Below are 15,665 nucleotides of genomic sequence, written 5' to 3' on the forward strand. Positions count from 1 at the left end.
CGAGTGTGTGAACACTGTCGGTACTTGTTTGTTTTAATTTCAGGATTTGGCTTGATGTTAAGTGGGGGAGAAGCCTTGCTTCTCGAAGAGGTTCTGTTGTAAGAGGTAGTCTGGTATGCTATCGACAAGCGACGGTGCGAGTGTTGTTGGGAGTTTTAGATGTTACCCGGATTCGAAGACGACGTGAAGTTAAGAATGATTTTGGGAAGCAGAAATTAGAGAGTTGCAATGTTCAGCACGGTTGAGGACTGTGAAGTTGTCGGTGCAAGTAACCATTGTGTGAGATGCCAATGTTTGAAGGGTAGTAGAGTAATGAAGTTGCAGTGGACTTTATGTTGGACTCGCATAAGTGATTGTCGAACGTGGTCGATGCGTGAAGTGTTGTGAATCGCGAGTCCAAGTTGGAAACTCGAAGATACACTTAGCTTGTGAAAAGAATTGTTGTCTCCGTGATATCAAGACTGGAATTTCGATGAAAGAATGCATCTCTCGAGTTATAAGGAGTTATGCTAGAGGCTGTTTGGGATGTGTTTGAGTCGAAGAAAAGTGAGTTTCGGAGTAGGATCTCCGTAAGCAAGTCGTAGAAATATCAGAATCATTGTGAAACTTTAAAATTTCATAACTTGAGTTCCGGATATCCGATTTGAGCTCCGTTTGAAGCGTCGAAAAGATAATGAGATGAATTGTGAAGTACGAGTATAGAAGTAATTTTGGAGATGGAAATACGTTTGATGATTGTGTGATGCTAAGTGACTACGAAGCAGATTTTGTAATATGCTTGGACGTTGGTGTCTCATCGACAAGATATAACGAGTAGGAAGTTGTGGGTATTGTAAAAACCCAAGTTGAATCATTGGATTATGACGTGTTAATGGATTTGAGTGAAAATTCGGAGATGACGCTATTACGAAGTAACAACGGTTTATACTCCACTATGGTTGTCGAATACTAATTGACAAATTGGGGAACTGATCACCCTCAATCCATTGTTAATGGTAGATGACAATCGTACTGAATGTTATAGATCTGTCTTGCTATCTTAATAGTAGAGAAAGAGTATTGATGTAACGTCACAAAGGTAGTCGCTCACCAGTTTGTGTAACTTGATAAGAGGAGTGGTTGAGTAAGAGTTTGAAGAAATGAACAATTCGGAGTAGTGAGTATTGTACAAGCGAATGTCGCGAGGCAAAGATTTGGAAGTAACAGTGAAACAACGATGTGAAAATGAGTATTAAGGAAAGTCTGCATTGGATTGAAAATTTGTGAACCATACAGTTGACGGAGTTTTAACAAGGCAGTGACTTAAAGGAAAATTATCAGAGTTGCGCAGCGGAAGCATTGCGTTGCGCTGTTGTTATACGACTTGTAAAGAGTGAAGGTCGATATGTCAGAAGACTGTGAAGTGGATTTATCTTGATGTTTGGATTGATAGACTATTGGAATAGGTGCGATGAGCCAGGATGCTGCATTGGGTCGTAGATTATTGTGGATCTGGTATGAATAGTAATGTGTTTGTATGGAATCGTTGTGCCGAAGAAGTAGTGATTGAAGTGTTACCAAACACGATTTGGATATTTGAGAATTGGATACGAGATTTGGTTGCGATGGTGTTGTCAAGTAGATTTTCGAGGACGAAAATATTCTAAGTGGGGGAGAGTTGTAACGCCCGGAAATTCAATTATTCGCTTAATCTAGACGTTCGGAGTGTTTAGTGAAGTTTTCGTATTTTGAGACGATTTAGTCGGTATTAGTTCGGGATAGCGGATTGATATTTAATCAAGAGTTTTGATATTTTCAGTATTAGAAATATTATTGGAATAATATTTGAAGTTTTGGGAATTTTCTGAGTAATTAATATTAGACCGGAAATATGATATATTGGTCGAATTTGGATTGTCGGTGTTATTTTAAGAAGCGTATTTGAATTTATTAAGTTAAAAGTCGGATTTTAGTCGGACGGTCGAAGAATAATATTATTTACAAGTCAAAATTTATTATATTATTGAAATATTAATAAAAGTGATATTTTAATTTAATTGGAGTTATTTATCTTATTGGGCCTAAAATTGGTTGTGAAGAGGAAGTGTTAACTAAGCCCAATTGGAAATGATAAATTAGGGTTTTAGAGATATGAAGAGGAGTTTGTCATTTTGGAGAGAACAAAGTTTGAAGACAAGGAGGCAAGCCAAGAGGAACAAGCTTGGAGATGCAAATTGGAGACCCATTGAGTTGCTTCATTTAATAAGGTAAGGGTGGGGTTCTCTTCCTATAATGGGGTTTATGAAATATTGTATGTGGGGATTTGAGTGTGTAAATTTATTGCATTTGTTGTGTTAATTGTTGCTGGAAAATTGAACATCTATGAAACGTTTCTGTAAATCACTCTTGTTGTTGAAATTGCCATGGGTGTTCTGGAAATGAACATTTTTCTGATGCGTGGATGCGCTGATGCGGTGTGAGGCAATATGCATTATTCTATCATGACGGACGGCAATATGCTGTGTGAAACATTATTCTGAAACGTCACACATACCTCAGCCCATGGTGTTCTCTTCATTGTTTCTAATTGTGAAACATGACGGGCAGCGCATGGTGTTCTCTTAATTGTTTTATTTCCTATCTCATGGTTAGGTGCTGCTATGCATTTCTTACTGTTTCCAACGTGTGTTTTTCATGTTCTCAGTATTTAAGATATAATATATAATATTATTACTAAGTGAACATGAAATAGTATATATATTAGAAACAAGGTATATATAATAGTATTAATAAGTGAACATTAATCAGTATATAATAATTAGAAACAATAGTAGATATGTAACTAATAAATGCAAAACAGTCCTATTAGATCAAATAGAGGAATTAAGCGGTATAATTAGTTGATCGAAATTTGATGAAAATTGACGTGGTAGTTAAGTTTAATTAGTACATTAACGTGGTGGTGTTATTTTGTCGAAATTGTGATATTAATCGGTCGATTAATTAATGATTGAATTAATGTCCAATAAGTCTATTCAATTGGAGTAAACTTGAACTTAGATTAATTATTCGGTTTATCGGTAAATAACGGTATCTTGAGAATTTACCGAACGAATCGAATAACCAGTAAAGAATAGAATTGTATCCGAACTAATCGTTTGAGTTATGTTTTGTGACTTGGAAGTATAACCCGAAAATTCGTAAAGTCGTGAATATTAAGGATTTAACCGGAAATTAGATAACCTGTAGTGACGCGGGATATATCTTCTTAATTAGAGATTATTATTAGGTGAATAATTTTGGTCAGTTGATAGTGGATTAGTGAGTTAATAAGTCGACTACTTTATAGAGAATTATAAGACTAATTTGACTTGACTTAATGTGTCTATTTGTTGTAATGATTTCGTTAATATGTGAAGTTATATGTTTATCGTGATTGTCGAAACATGACGATGTTTGCGATGAATTGTAACATGTGATGTTATATATATTTGTGATGATGATTTTGTGACTAAATGAAGGTAAAATATTATGGCGACGTGAATTACCTCGAATAAATGGTAATGTGATTGTGATATAGGCTTATGCCTCCTGACGATATGTGATTTTGATGAGTATGTTGTTTGTTTTGTTTGTCGAGTCACATTCCATATGCATACTCTGTGACGGCCTGAAAACTATGGCAAACATGACGGCCTGAAAACAATGGAAAACATGACGGGCCAAATGGCAATTGGTGACGGGGGCTGAAGCTCCGATTGGTACCACATGCATATACATGAGTCATGTCCCATGTGTCATATGTGATTCATAGTTGTGGCGTTTTGTGACTATATCGTGATTGTATTTCGTGACTTGTTAAATGATGGAAGTATGTGAAGATGTGAATTGATAATTTTATGAATAGTATGACGATGTCAATATTTGTGAATGTGATTAACTGAATATGTCTGGTGTGACTTATATGTGATGTTTTTTGATTAGCCGCACATGTGATGTTTTGTAATTAAATGTATATGTGATATTTTGTGACTAGATGAGTGACATATATGCTGTGATGTTTTGAGACTAGAATTGTGATTTATACTCGTGATGTATCATGATTTGACTTCCAAGTGTATGACTGATATATTTATATATAAGTGATGCGATGAGAAGTATTGAGATTCGTGAGTTAGTGAAAGTATGAAGTGTATGGCAATATTAATACTGGTGATGTAATAACTATATATGTCTGAATCCTAATATACAATTTATCATACGCTCACTTATATGATTTTAATCTCACCCTTCTCTCTTGTTCGCCGTTGCCTTTATATTGGTAACGTGCAGGTGTTCGAGTATGAAGATTTAGTTGCTATTAATCGAGTCGGTTGTCGCTCTGATACGTAGCACTCGGGGGGATGATTTATGATGTTTAGGATTGTTGTTGTTTACTATTTTACCTTAGCTGAATAAGATGTTATTGATTTAAAGATTGAGAACTATAATTCCGCCTTGTTCTAATGAAAGAAGTTGTTATGTTTTGAAAGTATTATATGTTGAGTATTTGTTTCATTGATTAAAGAAAGTGCTATGTATCCGCTAAATGCGATGATGTGATTTATTGTTAAATGATTATGTGACGCCTCATTTGTTTCTCGAGAAATTTTGAAACTCTGATTCTTGAATATTTGCCGGGTAGAAATGGGGTGTTACAGTTTCAACCATTTTGATTTTGTGTTTTTCTCCCTGAATCTTTTGTCTAACACGGTTAAGTGCTTGCACCTAGAACCGACGCTCTGATGCCAATTGAAGGAGTGAAAAACACTTAGAAAGGGGGGATTGAATAAGTGTAACTTCTCAAAATGGTAGATAAAAATAAAGAACACAATTATTTTTATCCTGGTTCGTTGTTAACTAAACTACTCTAGTCCACCCCTAACAATGTGATTTACCTCAACTGAGGATTTAATCCACTAATATAACTGATTACAATGGTTTTCCACTTAGATACCCTCTAACTCTTCTAGAGTCTACAGACCACAACTTAATCACTCTAGGAAATTCTTTTACAATCAATGTAAAATAAATGTTTACAAGAGTATAACTTGCTTTTAATAAAGCTGTAATCACAAAGTGATATTTCTCTTAAGTTCTAGTTCTTAACAGTCACAAAGATATTACAAAGTTGTGAGGTTGAAGATGAAGTTCTTTTTGCTTTTCAGTTTGACAGCATTTCTGTATAATTTTGCAAGAGTGTTCTAAGCTGCTTCTGAATGGAAATTCTATATATAGGCGCTTGAGAGGAAATGACCGTTGGGAGCATTTAATGATTTACGTGAATAGTACAACGCTGTATTTAATGTTTCACACTTTTGTCAACTACCTCGAGCCATGCTTTTGCTGCTTTTACTGACTTTTCCTTTTGTAGCTTCTAACGTTCCTTTTGTCAGTCAGAGATTTGATGTTATAGCCTTATCATCTTGTACTTTCTTCTAGACTCAGAATGTGTTGAATAGACGTTTGAATTTTAGAGTCTCCAACTTTGGTGCAGATGCAGCTTATGTCTTTAGACTTTGAAGTGCTTTGAGCGTGATACCATCAGAGCTTCAGAGCTTTTACTTCTGACTGCCATCTTCTGATGCTTTCCAGATCATGTTCTGATTCTGCAGGACCATCTTCTGATGTCTTGTCAGACCATGTTCTGATGAAGCCATCCAGAACTTCTGAGTCAGTGCTTCTGAATGCTGATTTGTGCATACTCTTTTATACTTTTCCTGAAATGGAAAACGTAAAGGATTAGAGTACCACATTGTCTTATACAAAATTCATACTTAATGTTATCATCAAAACTAAGAATATTGATCAGAACATTTCTTTTTCTAACATCAACAACTCATAAAAGACTCTCTACAATCAACAAAAACTTTAGCTCATCAAGCATAACCCTAGCGGAGGCAACAATTCCAAACATGAAAGAAACCAAAGCACTCGGACCAACACAAAATATTCTCATACCAAAGATAAAACAAGCAACATCGACAGACAAATCTATTTACGTCCCAAGACCAACAAGGAAAATGACATTCCTAATTGTCGCATCTTGCAAACGCTTGGCTCAACTAGCACGAGCAAAGATCCAAACAACACTCACAGAAATCAAAGGAAAGAGAATAAGAGTAAATCCAACAACATAAACAGTAAAGGTGATCAAAGTAGAAAAGGAAAGAGAAGGGTTTACAATTACCGTAACAACGAGATCCGGATCCACACAGATGCCAGTCTTCGTATCAAAGGTAGATAGGGGATGGAAGCCGTCATATGGAACAAAGAGGGAGACATTATTGAGGAGATAGGATGGAGCCAAAACGGGTACTACGGTCCTTTAAAAGCTGAAGCAATGGTGATGAAACTTTTCATTAATCATGCGGCGGAGCAAGGCATTTCTAGAACCACCGTGGTCTCCGACAACAAGACCTTAATAGATATGCTTAACAAGGAAAACATGCATGAGATCCGATCTAGCATAAGTATGATGTGCCATCACATTTGCAGCAAAAGTAAGATTGATATCTCAATTCCTATTGGAATTCGGGGCAGACGTAGCCATAATGAGACAAATGGTGAACTGCCTAAACAAATCATTGTGTCTTGTATCTCTCTCTATTTCATTTACTTTTCATAAGCAAATTATTCAATTCATTGATTGAGTAATCGATTCATAGAGATTTCTCCTTTGATTGTTAAATGTTAAATTGGTTTGTTGATTACATTATAATCCATTAGAATGTAAGAAGTAATTGATATAAAAAAACTCAAAAGGAAAATCTAAAAAATCGATCACACGCCAAGTGTTCGACAATTTGCTAGTTTACGTTTTTCTCACTAATTTCATTAAAAATGGGCAACTGTAGTGATTCTATTAAAACGATCGTTTGAAATTGATGTATTAATTTCTTATCATTATTATACATTACATTCGATATTGTTCAATAATCAGGTTTGGTTTAGACGACTTGTTCAATCTAGGCTAAATCTTCCGTTTACCCTAGTTTTTGTGTGTTTCAAAAACATATATTTGTTTTTAAAAAGGGAAATTTTACCTTGGAGATCTATTCACCCCCTCTAAATAAGTTGTCATCGTCTAACATCTTTCAACATTATGGGACTTCAACCTATTATTTGTTTCACATATATGTGAAACAAACATGTTATAATTTGCATTTATGGGATGAAGAGTTTTTACAAAGATTTGGACTTAAAGTCCAAAAATATTCTTTTAAATGTTAAAATTTGAATTAATAAATAATTTTCAAATAAATTAATAAATTTTTTAATTAAAACTATTAATTAATTAAAAAATAATCATCATCATTGTCAAATCATTACAAATAATTTTTTTTCCTATTCATTGTGGCCACTAGGGATGGACAAAAAACCGACAACCGACCCAATCCAATTTAACTGATAAAAGAATAAGGAAAACAGGTGGATTCAAGCGGCTTTTCGGGTCTACGAGTCATCTTTTTTCGGTTTTTAATGAGTTAAAATGGTCGAAATCGGATTTTGAAACTGTAAGTTCGCTTGGTCCAAAACTGGGGGCTCGACAATGAGTCGTATAGATAGATTTCTAATTTCGATAGAGTGGTGTATATCATGGCCTACAAGTTCTCAATGGGCATTAGACAAAGAACTCTCAGATCATCGCCAATTTTTATTGTGTGACGCAACTCAAAAGTGGGGGCCGAAACCGTTCTGTATGTTAAATTGTTGGAAGAATGTTGAGGGGTATCATGATTTTGTTAAGGAGAAATGGCAGGGTATGAACGTAGAAGGTTGGGTCATGTTTGTGTTAAAGGAGAAATTAAAAATGATAAAGGGCAAACTAAAGGAATGACACAACTCTCACACCCAAAATCTAGAAGGAAAAGTTAAAGATGCAAAAGAAGTGATAAATAAGTGGGAACTAAAAGTGGAATCAACAGATCTATCGATTGAGGAAGGGAACAAAAAAGAGAAACTATTGAAAAGGTGAAGTTAATTTGAGAAAATATGAAAACTTCTTAGAGAAGGCAGAAGAGTTACCATGACAAGAGGAGATTTCAACCAGGAGATCATGTGTTTTTTAGAGTCACACCGATGACCGGTGTTGGACATGCATTGTATTCTAACAAGCTCACTCCTCGAATTATTGGTCCATATCAAATTTTATACAGAGTTGGGAAAGTTGCTTATGGGGTGGCCTTACCACCTAATCTTGTGAATTTGCATGATGTGTTTCATGTTTCACAACTCCTGAAGTATATTTTTGATCCATCTCATGTGATTCATATGGACGATGTGTAAATACGTGATAATTTGACTGTGGAGACAATGCCTATACGAATAGAAGATCGTGAGATGAAAAGACTAAGAGGCAAAGAGATTGCTTTAGTGAAAGTAGTTTGGGAAGGAGCTGTCGGAGAAAGTATGACGTGGGAATTAAAGAGCAAGATGCGTGAGTCTTATCCCGAGTTGTTTACATGAGGTAACTTTTGAGGACGAAAATATTCTAAGTGGGGGAGAGTTGTAACGCCCGTTAATTTAATTGATTATTTAATTAAATTATTTTCGAATTAATTGTTGAAATGTTGTGATATATTTGTATAAGTGCTATATTATTACTAGTTAATAAATTAGTTGATTAATAGTGGTAATAATATTAGAAATAGTAGAATAATAGAATAATTGTGATTGGGCCTATTTTAATAGTTAGAAGTAGAAATATGGGGGATGTGTTGTTAAGGCCACTAAGAATAATAAAAATGGTGAAGTTTAGGTTAAATAAAAATTAGGTTAATTAGAAAGAGGAAGATAAAGAATTAGAAAAACAGTGAACATGAGAAGTTGCAGAGAAGAGGAGAAGAGGAAAAAAGCTAGGTTTCATAGAAGAGTTATAGAGCAACCTTCAATCCAAGGTAAGGGTGGGGTTCTTACTCTATAAGGGTTTGTATGATGATGGGTGTGGTAGAGGTTATGCATTCTTAATTTTGTATTCATATTTGTGTGAGAGGTTGAATTTTGATGTGTCTATGATTGTTATGAATGATCTGTAATGTTTGTGCAATTGATGTAATAGATGTTTGTATGTGAACAATGGTATGATGTTAGTATTTGAATTGAAAAACTGTGTTTTTTTTTGTGATTTTCGGACATGGGAAAAAGTGGTTTTTGGGGTTTAGTGGGGTAAAGGTTCTTAGCAGGAAAAATAGCAGATTTTTGATTTTTCTACTAGGGGAACCGGTTTCCCTAATAAGGGAACCGAGTTCCCAGTGTTTCTGGAGCGTAAAAATTGGATTTTGAACAGGGGGAGCCGGTTCCCCTAATAAGGGTTCCTAGAAACATAGGGTTGAAGGAACCGGTTTCCCAAATAGAGGAACTGGGTTCCACTGTGTTGAAATGTTTTTTTTTTTGAAAAACTTCAAACAGCCATAACTTTTGACTGGGGTGTCCGTTTGACGCGCCATTTTAACTTCCTAAAAGCTAAAACTATTTTCTACCCAAAAAAAATTAATTTGAGAACCTTTTGAAAATATTTCTCAAATTGTATTTTTCCAGTATTTTGTGAAGATGCGAAGTATGGATGTTGTTATGTGATGTTGTCACCAAAATGGCGTGGTTATAAATTGTAAATGAATACAATGATGAAGTTGATGTTGCTGCCACTAAGTTTTGGCGATTGAGATGGAGGTTATGCCTCGTTGATGTGTGGTTGTTGTCGTTGCATTTTATTATGTTGCATTGTGTTGTCGCATACATAACATGAAAGTTTGGGGCTTATGCTCTGCAAGTTGGCCTGGATTGGCAAAAGTTTAAAGTTGAAGGCTTATGCCTTGTTGATGCCTCTATTAATTGGAAATTTTAAGTTGGGGGCTTATGCCCTGATGGTGCCACATGCATTTGCACAGGGTCAGTTGCATTGCATTTTCATAACAATGGTGTGATGATGATTTGGTTATTAACAATGCTAATGTGTAACAAAGTAGTGAATTATGCTTGAAACATGTTCCTAAATTTGTTATCATACGTTCCTTTATATAGTAAGATATCTCACCCCTTTTTTTAATGTTACCTCTATGTTGGTAACATGTAGGTAATCCAGAATGAAGACTGTCTACCTTCATTACCACTTGTTGCCTTGTTATTGTTATTTCTTCAGTTGATAAATTTTAAGTTGATTTTATTAACTACTTTGTTGTTTTGAATTTGTTTTAGTTGGATAAAGATGTTATGTCATGAAGTTGAAATTTGTGATTCCGCTGCTTACTTTTGAAAGTTGTTTTATCTTTGAAGATTAAATTACGTGGTTATCGGTTCATCCGAGTTTAAGTGTTGTGTATATGTTTTACATGCGATTAAATGTCGGTGTTTTTGAGAAGTAAATGTAGCATCTTATTTACATGTTGAAATTTTGTAACTCTGATTTTAATAAATTCGCCGGGTAGAATGGGGTGTTACAATCATCATCCATTTCTTGTCGAGAAACCTTGGCCTCATCGCTTTGACTTTCCTTCCATTTTGCGTTACAATCTCTTGCGAAATGACCGTATCTTTGGCAATTGTGACATTTCAAGTTACTCTTGCCCCTTCTCTTGGCTTTGTTTCCTTGATCACTATCTTTGGAGCTTCTCCGACTTTTTCCCCAATCGAAAGCTTTGAAGTTTGCGAAATCTTTTCCACCAAAATTCTGGAAATTTGATTTCCCTTTGGAAGTCCATTTTCCTTTCGATCGCTTATTCTTCTTATTGGATCGTGCTTGCAATGCAACTTCAACTTTGGCCTAATTGTTTCCTCTTTCATCCATCCTTTATTCATGAGCCTTAAGCGAGCTTGGAAGCTTCTCCTTGCTTAATGATAAAAGATCCTTCGATTCTTTGATAGCCACTATGATATTGTTGAATCTTGGCGTTAAAGAACACAAGATCTTCGACATAACATTCTGCTCCACAATGGTTTCTCTTCAAGATTTGATTTGATTCACCAAACATGTGAAACGCGTTACGTATTCGTTGATAGTCTCTTTCTCTTCCATTTGAACCAACTCGAATTGACGCTTGTGAGTTTGTAACCTCACCACCTTTACCTTATCAGCCCCTTCATAAGCTTTCTTCAAGATCTCCCAAGCTTGCTTTGCCAAATCATAATCGCCAACTTTTTTAAAATTGTCACCATCAACACAAGAGTGAATCATGAAGAATGCCTTGTAATCTTTCTTCTTTTCTTCCTCGTGTGAAGCCTTCTCTGCATCAGCAACTGCTGCCCCAAATGGTGCAACACCATTGTTAACCTCTTCAAGAACATCTTGATAGCCAAACAACACCTTCATTTGTTTGCACCATTTGTCATAGTTCTTCGAATCAAGGGTTGGAAGATTGGAGGGAACACGAACATTGGATACGGTAGTCTTCTTTGCAGCAAATTAAGGATCAGAATCATGGCTCTCTTGATGCCAAATGTTGGAACAAGCACAAAGCTTGTAGGTGAATCATTGGAGAAAAGTGGAGAATTTGAGAATATGGAGAAATATGAGATATTTAATGAGAGAGAGAGCAATTTAGGAAAATTATGTCAAATGGCATTTACTTTAACCATATTACATGAGGATAATTATAAGATACTAAAACAATACAACTTGGAACCAAAACAGGCCCATAAAACAACTAAAATTTCAAAATATCATGCAGAAAATCGATTTCTCCAAACTGGATAATCAACTTCCACATCTGAAAATCTAAAAATAAAACATTTCAAGTCTCAAGAAATCGATTTCCCAAATAGGGGTAATCAATTTCCCCATCGCAACTTTAAATTTCCAGATTTTCAAAAATACTTTTTCCATAAATTATTTTCTACGAAACGGTCTCAAAAACTTCTACGACACATTTGAATTATCATGGACTTCATTATTTTCATGAACTCTTGATCAAGGTAATTCTCATAAGAGGCCAAATGATCACTAAAGTATATGACTCAAATTCCTGTGGTGGTGATATACTTTGGAAAAGATGAATCTACTTTGCAATCAAATTCTTTTATCTCATTCCAAGAGAGTGCTAAAAGCTATACCAGTTTATCTATTTCTATTACTTCTCGCTGATTTAAAAAATATCAACTAAATATAAATCTTAGTAAACTATAAAATGTATTGAAAGAAACAACACTTAGGTCACATCATAGGCAACACTTCAGTGCATATAAATCAATTCATCATCTTTGCATTCTCTAACAGCAATGTCCAGTTTGTCACCAGCACTTGATGGCAATATGTCACAACATTGCCTTCTTGGAGCCTGCAACTGAAATCAAAACAAAAATTTACATCATTTCTAAAGTAAAGCCGTTCTCCTAAAATCTCTGAAGAGATAGGATTTTTTCAAAATTTTACACAGTTAAATTATGATTAAAAAAACCTCATAAAATATTTGTCACAAATAAACCATAATAAAATAAAATCCTCAGTATCTCGAAAATTTAAAGACTCCCTGCCTCAAGAGATAAACAATAACAATTCTTGATTACCTGTTTGATGTTAAGGTCTAGCTTATTAGAGACCACTTTGATAACTTCTAGTTTGTTCGGCGAGCCCCGTTCCTTTCGGCAATCTCGTAAAAATCTCTTATAATAACTGGTTATGACACCATTCTTGCCAGAAGAGACACTATCAAGATAAAAAATGGTGGGTCTTTCACAAGGATTAGAGTCAAATGGTTTTGTATTGAACATATAAGTTTTTGCTAACACATTTCCATTTTTCCATTGTTTGAATGTTTCTTGCACGTTGACAGCTTCTGGTAAAAACATATGGTCTGTGAATATTTGAACGGCATAACCCCATGATACTGAAACTGTCCATGAAAACTTTTTGTTATAGCAAACTGTTTGTTGCAGGATTCTTTGAGAATCAACATTTACTGCTTTGAATAAATGTTGGAGAGCTTGTGTTCTTGACATTTTTGGAAAGATTGGATCTGTGTAATCTGAGTGGTGTAGAGATACTAAAGGAGTTACCGGATGTGCTGCTAATAGGCCAAAGGTGTTTCCAGTTAAATCAACCTATAAAGTTTCATAATCACAAAAATAATACATCAAATTCATCACCTGGACGAGAAAACCAAGAGGTATAGTAGAATATTAGAAATCTAAAAAATTTGATTCATGAAATTTATGAAAACTTTTAAAAAATAACCTGTGAAATTGAAAATCTTAATCATGAGAGTCATTTACGTAACAAAAATAACAGACTAATGCGATCTAAAATCTTTAATTTCATAGATCATTTTAAAATTTTGTTAAATTTATGATCAAATTGCCCAACATCTAAAATTTGGTTTCAAATTGCGGAACATTTCACGTGATGTGGCATAATATTGTGGTTGCTTGCAAACCGCATTAGGCTGCAAATGAAATGTGACTGTAAATCACATTAGAATTGCATCATAAAATTACAACGGCTGGCGTCAGCCTGTATCAGATCACATTAGGCTACAACAGATTATGTTTGCTCACAAAACTTATGTTTCTCTACCTTTCTTCTTCTTATTTATATCATAGATTAAAGATTAGAAAAATTTTAAGTGATTGAGAGTTGATAATGAGATAAATATTAGACTTTAGAGAAAAAAATAAAAGATATGTGAGATGTATAATTAATAATAAAGTGTAATATATATTAGTAAAAAATAAATTCAATAAGCATAGCAGCAACAGCCGCATTAGCTGCAACCATAGCAGCTGCAACAACAACTGAGTCCGCACTCGCAACCACAATTTAAAATCATTTAGGATCATGGTCTACAATTTCGCATACTAATTGACAAATCGCAATTTAAATTCATGGTCTACAATTTCACATACTATTGACAAATAACCCAAAAACAAATTAGTCATAATTTTCAGCCTTTCAAACTAACCATAATTTCAATAAACTATTATGTTACCTGATGAAAACCTGGTTCATGTGTCAATCCAACACCAAGTTCTGCTAAACAAGAGTGAATCCTGCCATCACTTCCATAAAGATGAGGATACCTTTCCAAACAAGAATCAAAAACCTTAACCAAAACCTTAGCCAGAGAAGAACTAATAGCAAAACCAGCACCACCAAAAGCCATTCCAAACCCAAACAAACGATTCTGCTCATAAATCTCCGAATTCGCACCAATATAATACCACAGCTCATGATCATATTTAGATAAAGTCTTCACCAAATTCTCCGGGAAGAATACTGTGTCGTCGTCTCCAAACACATACCACTTCACACCTGTATGATTCAAGGCCACCGTTTCCACAACCACGCGCGCAACTCGAATTGCTGATCGAAGCCCCCCGCTGCAAGTGTATCGAAACCGCGACGTGTCTTGAGAGAGACATAAAGGAGGAAGAGAAGGGTCTTCATTATTTTTAGGTAGACTATCCAAGAAAACACAGCCCTTCATTGTATTGTTGTTTTTCCACCATAGTTTGACATACTCTTTTCTCTTTGTCCACGAACTTTTGCTTGCAGCAATTCCAAATACTATATGATCTAGACTTGTGTTAGTGATTGCGGTTGCAGCTGCGGTTGCGGTCTCTGACCCATCGTTTGATGAAGAATGTTGCAAATGTACTAATAGATTTTGATGTGAAGTACCTAATATTAGGACTGATACAATGACATAAAAGCCACAAAATGAAGATGCTACTAATATAAAATTAATCAAAAATTGTGCTTTTGTGTGTTTCTGAAATAACTGCATGTTAATTCACAAAGAAAAAACTTGGGAATTTTTTTGGGAATGTACTAGTTCTGTTGATGATGGTGCAAAGTTCTATATAATTAAACAAAGATTGACGCCGTGATTAACGGTGAGAGACACAACAAACATGCATAGCTTTGACGTTTTGAGTACTCAAACAAAATTTTGATGTGTAAAATTAAGGTAAGGTAGGTGGGTATGAAGAAAATAGTACATTCTGGTAAGATTTTAGTCAAATACTACAAAATATTCATCGACTATAGGGAAAAGTTTGAGAATAATAGCCATTTGTTAGCTTTTTTTTTTTAAATATAATTTTTCAAGAATTATATATTTTTGTTAAAAAATGTTTAAATGAGAATCATTGTTTGAGACGTAAATGAAGAATTTGTTTGAATAGTTGTTCATTAAAAATTATTTTAGTATTTTATATATTTTTATGAATTGTTTGGAATAATAAAATTCTAAAAATTATTTAAAATGTTAAAAATTTAACAATAATCTATTCTAATTATATTTTTATTAAAAATATTTAAGAGCCTAAAATGGAAAACTTTTTTAATATATTTTTATTAAAATTTATTTAAAGTATTCTATATAATTTTATTATAAAATTATACTTTATCTTATCTTAATTTTAGAAGAAAAATTCTTTTTTAATTCATTGAATAATCATTATATTTAATCTAAATAAAATATATTAATTATTTAATAAATTTTAAAAAAATATTTCCTATTTTAAATAGGATCAGAAACAGTAAAAATAATATATTTTAATAAAGAATTTATTAAAAAAAGGATATTTAAGAATCTTGAATGAAGAATTTGTTTGAATAGTTTGTTAATAAAAATTATTTTGATTTAACCAATCGTTAGTTGTTTTAGTGGTGATTGGCGCTGAACTTGGTAAGGAGAACCATTGTTTGAGTC

General features: G+C 34.1%; 1 protein-coding gene across 1 annotated transcript; it reads right to left on the reverse strand.

Moving 5' to 3' along the window:
* Positions 1-11,828: 11,828 nt before the first annotated feature.
* On the reverse strand, positions 11,829-14,948 carry LOC131606715 (uncharacterized). Its single transcript, XM_058878871.1, has 3 exons — positions 13,938-14,948; positions 12,520-13,053; positions 11,829-12,296 (listed from the first exon to the last, which is right to left on the reverse strand). Exons 1-3 carry the CDS (start codon positions 14,733-14,735, stop codon positions 12,186-12,188), a joined length of 1,443 nt encoding a protein of 480 aa, XP_058734854.1. The 5' UTR covers positions 14,736-14,948; the 3' UTR covers positions 11,829-12,185.
* Between the last annotated feature and the right edge of the window lie 717 nt (positions 14,949-15,665).

The sequence above is a fragment of the Vicia villosa genome, linkage group LG5 (assembly GCF_029867415.1).
Source record: "Vicia villosa cultivar HV-30 ecotype Madison, WI linkage group LG5, Vvil1.0, whole genome shotgun sequence".
Lineage (NCBI taxonomy): Eukaryota > Viridiplantae > Streptophyta > Magnoliopsida > Fabales > Fabaceae > Vicia > Vicia villosa.

Excerpts from the sequence above, each read along its gene's own strand:
- LOC131606715 (XM_058878871.1), bottom strand. The coding sequence starts at position 14,735 with ATGCAGTTATTTCAGAAACACACAAAAGCACAATTTTTGATTAATTTT. Across the intron at positions 13,054-13,937 it reads ATGAACCAGGTTTTCATCAG|GTTGATTTAACTGGAAACAC; the intron begins GTAACATAATAG and ends GAAACTTTATAG. Across the intron at positions 12,297-12,519 it reads TAGACCTTAACATCAAACAG|TTGCAGGCTCCAAGAAGGCA; the intron begins GTAATCAAGAAT and ends TTTTGATTTCAG.